The sequence below is a fragment of the Borostomias antarcticus genome (genome assembly GCF_949987555.1).
Source record: "Borostomias antarcticus genome assembly, chromosome: 3".
NCBI classification, from domain to species: Eukaryota; Metazoa; Chordata; class Actinopteri; order Stomiiformes; family Stomiidae; genus Borostomias; species Borostomias antarcticus.
In genome coordinates this window covers 1,555,126-1,558,315 of record NC_140236.1, presented here as the reverse complement: position 1 = coordinate 1,558,315, position 3,190 = coordinate 1,555,126, and the positions used below count along the sequence as shown (strand labels likewise).

The 3,190-nt window shown below is 48.1% G+C and overlaps 1 protein-coding gene across 1 annotated transcript in view; it reads left to right on the top strand.

Moving 5' to 3' along the window:
• Positions 1-657: 657 nt before the first annotated feature.
• The window catches only part of LOC311329949 (ATP-dependent 6-phosphofructokinase, muscle type-like), a gene marked incomplete at both ends in the record, with an annotated part of 18,062 nt that continues 15,529 nt past the window's right edge, over positions 658-3,190 (top strand). Inside the window, one exon of the mRNA XM_084461901.1 lies at positions 658-745. Coding sequence (XP_084318027.1) covers positions 658-745 — 88 coding nt within the window. The remainder of the gene's footprint in view (positions 746-3,190) is intronic.

Sequence of the window (3,190 nt, the reverse complement as noted above, 5' to 3'; positions counted from 1 at the left end):
CACCTTCATTCACCTCCATTCATTTGGACTTGTCTAATCATGGCGAAGATCAACTGCTTTGAATTAGCTAGTTATGCTCGTAGCTAGCTATAGCCTATTACTGCTTTCAGGCCTGTCACATCTAGCTAGCCTCTAGCTAGAGAAGCACCCTATTGGCTAACACCAGCAGTGTCAAACCCAGCTACTCATAAACTGCTACAGTGATGAACCGCCAGTATATTTATGACGTTTGGCGCCTCTAAGTATTGGTATCCTAATGTCACTGTACGTGCTGACAACATGCATTCATGGGCAGAGGTATGCACCTTATTTCTGCAGGACGTGGACGTACTGTTTTTTGTGTCTACAGTATTTATGCTCTGTCACTGCACTCTCGGTTAGGTTAGGGCCAGCTTATGTACTGTATATATTTAGCTCAGTCATGTGTGTCTGTCAGCTGTGTGTACAGTATGCGTGTGCGTGTGTGTGTGTGTGGGGGGGGCGGGGCACGGGGGGGGGGGGGGGTTGGGGAGCCGTCAGTCCTATAAAGCCGAGCCCCTCCACCAGCTGCTCTTCTGAGAAGCAGAGAGAGAGAGAGAGAGAGAGTGAAGGAAGAGTAGAATTACTCCTCCGTTCGTCCTCCTTGTCTTCTCCTTCCGTCTGGATCCTCTGACAGCCATGTCCAAGATGTACCCCGGCATGGACCCCACCAAGATGGGGGCGGGCCGCTCCATCGCTGTCCTCACCTCGGGAGGCGATGCCCAAGGTAAGCAGACGATTGGTCAGTCAACACAGGGCCAGCAGTAGAAGGATCATTCATCTGGTTTGACTGTGGGCACCTCAGCTCTGAAGGATGAGATTAGCACACTGCAAAAAAACACTCGTTAAAATACAAGAAATAAATACTGAATTTGAGGAGAAATTACTTAATACTAGTGAAATGATCTGTCCGTGCAGTAAGAGCATTTTACTTGATAAGAAATCTTAAAATAAGCTGGTTCAGTCTAGAAATTAGATGGAAACTAGTAAATAACTTTTAAAACAAGAAATTATTATAATATAATTATTATATTTACAAATCTAGGATTTTAAATCTTGACAAGCGCAGAACAATTTGCATTGCACAGCTGGGAGAGAGGCTTGACACCTAGAGAGGTACTTGTGTGGGTGAGGGTGTGAGGGGACAGATAGAGAGGTACTTGTGTGGGTGAGGGTGTGAGTGGACAGATAGAGAGGTACTTGTGTGGGTGAGGGCTACGGTGTGAGGGGACAGATAGAGAGGTACTTGTGTGGGTGAGGGCTACGGTGTGAGGGGACAGATAGAGAGGTACTTGTGTGGGTGAGGGGACAGATAGAGAGGTACTTGTGTGGGTGAGGGCTACGGTGTGAGGGGACAGATAGAGAGGTACTTGTGTGGGTGAGGGTGTGAGTGGACAGATAGAGAGGTACTTGTGTGGGTGAGGGCCAAGGTGTGAGGGGACAGATAGAGAGGTACTTGTGTGGGTGAGGGTGTGAGTGGACAGATAGAGAGGTACTTGTGTGGGTGAGGGTGTGAGGGGACAGATAGAGAGGTACTTGTGTGGGTGAGGGTTAAGGTGTGAGGGGACAGATAGAGAGGTACTTGTGTGGGTGAGGGTGTGAGGGGACAGATAGAGAGGTACTTGTGTGGGTGAGGGGACAGATAGAGAGGTACTTGTGTGGGTGAGGGTGTGAGGGGACAGATAGAGAGGTACTTGTGTGGGTGAGGGGACAGATAGAGAGGTACTTGTGTGGGTGAGGGCTACGGTGTGAGGGGACAGATAGAGAGGTACGTGTGTGGGTGAGGGTTAAGGTGTGAGGGGACAGATAGAGAGGTACTTGTGTGGGTGATGGTTAAGGTGTGAGGGGACAGATAGAGAGGTACTTGTGTGGGTGAGGGGACAGATAGAGAGGTACTTGTGTGGGTGAGGGTGTGAGGGGACAGATAGAGAGGTACGTGTGTGGGTGAGGGTGTGAGGGGACAGATAGAGAGGTACTTGTGTGGGTGAGGGGACAGATAGAGAGGTACTTGTGTGGGTGAGGGCTACGGTGTGAGGGGACAGATAGAGAGGTACGTGTGTGGGTGAGGGTTAAGGTGTGAGGGGACAGATAGAGAGGTACTTGTGTGGGTGAGGGCCAGGGTGTGAGGGGACAGATAGAGAGGTATATAGATATCCCAGAGGCTGCAGTGTGGCTCTTCCTCCAGTAGAGGAGCTGTGGCAGCTACCTGTGACCAGGTGCTCGTCCCAACTGTGTGTGAAGGCAGACAATGATGAATGGAAGAGCACAAGACAACATAGAGTTGTTTGTCCTACGTAACAAATGACAATAAAGTATTCTTTTCTTTGTGTGCGTAAGGCAAGGAGTTTATGGTAACAAGAGAGTTGATAGATGTGAATTGAGAGAGGAGTCATTGGAGCAAATTACTTTTACTGGAGGTGAAGAGTGATAGATAATGTTTCCATGTCATCACATATTCATCAGGTCACTGGGCTGATAGGTGTGTTGGGCTTCTGGTTTTATGTGAGGATGTGATGACAGGAATGTGATAACCGCCCATTAATCGCCCATTAATGCATTTCACATCTCTGTGCGCATGCACGTGCGTGCGAGAAGGACATGTTTGGTATTGCTGCATAGGTTGACAGCTTTCTACCAGTCCAAACCCTGTGTCTCTGGGACCTTCCCATGTTGAGATATGGCCGTTTCAGTTCCACCCATTGACAATGAATGGGTGGAATTTTTCGCTTCTGAGCCAAAATCATAAAAATGAATGACCTGTGATTCCGATCTGCTCCAACATTTAATGAGTTCTAAGTTGACCCATGCTACACCCCTCCGTCGAGTTTCATGAAAATCAGTCTGGTACTTTTTGTGTAATCCTGGTCCAAAAAATGAATAGAGGTGAATGGGTGGCCGTGTTTGGGCGGCCCGTGGACCTGCCCCGTGATTCGGTTCCACTCCAAAATGTAACGGGTTCTAAGCTGACCCATGCTGGCCCACGGAGTTTCATGAAAATCGGTCTGGTATCTTTTGTGTAATTCTGCTAACATACAAACACACGCCATTGAAAACATTAATAAGATGCTACACTGCAGGTCCACAGGTCTAAGCTGGTAAGGATTTCATGTAGTGGTTAGTAGATTTGATCATAACTTTGTTGGCGAGTGATATTCATTAAACCCCTGTAATT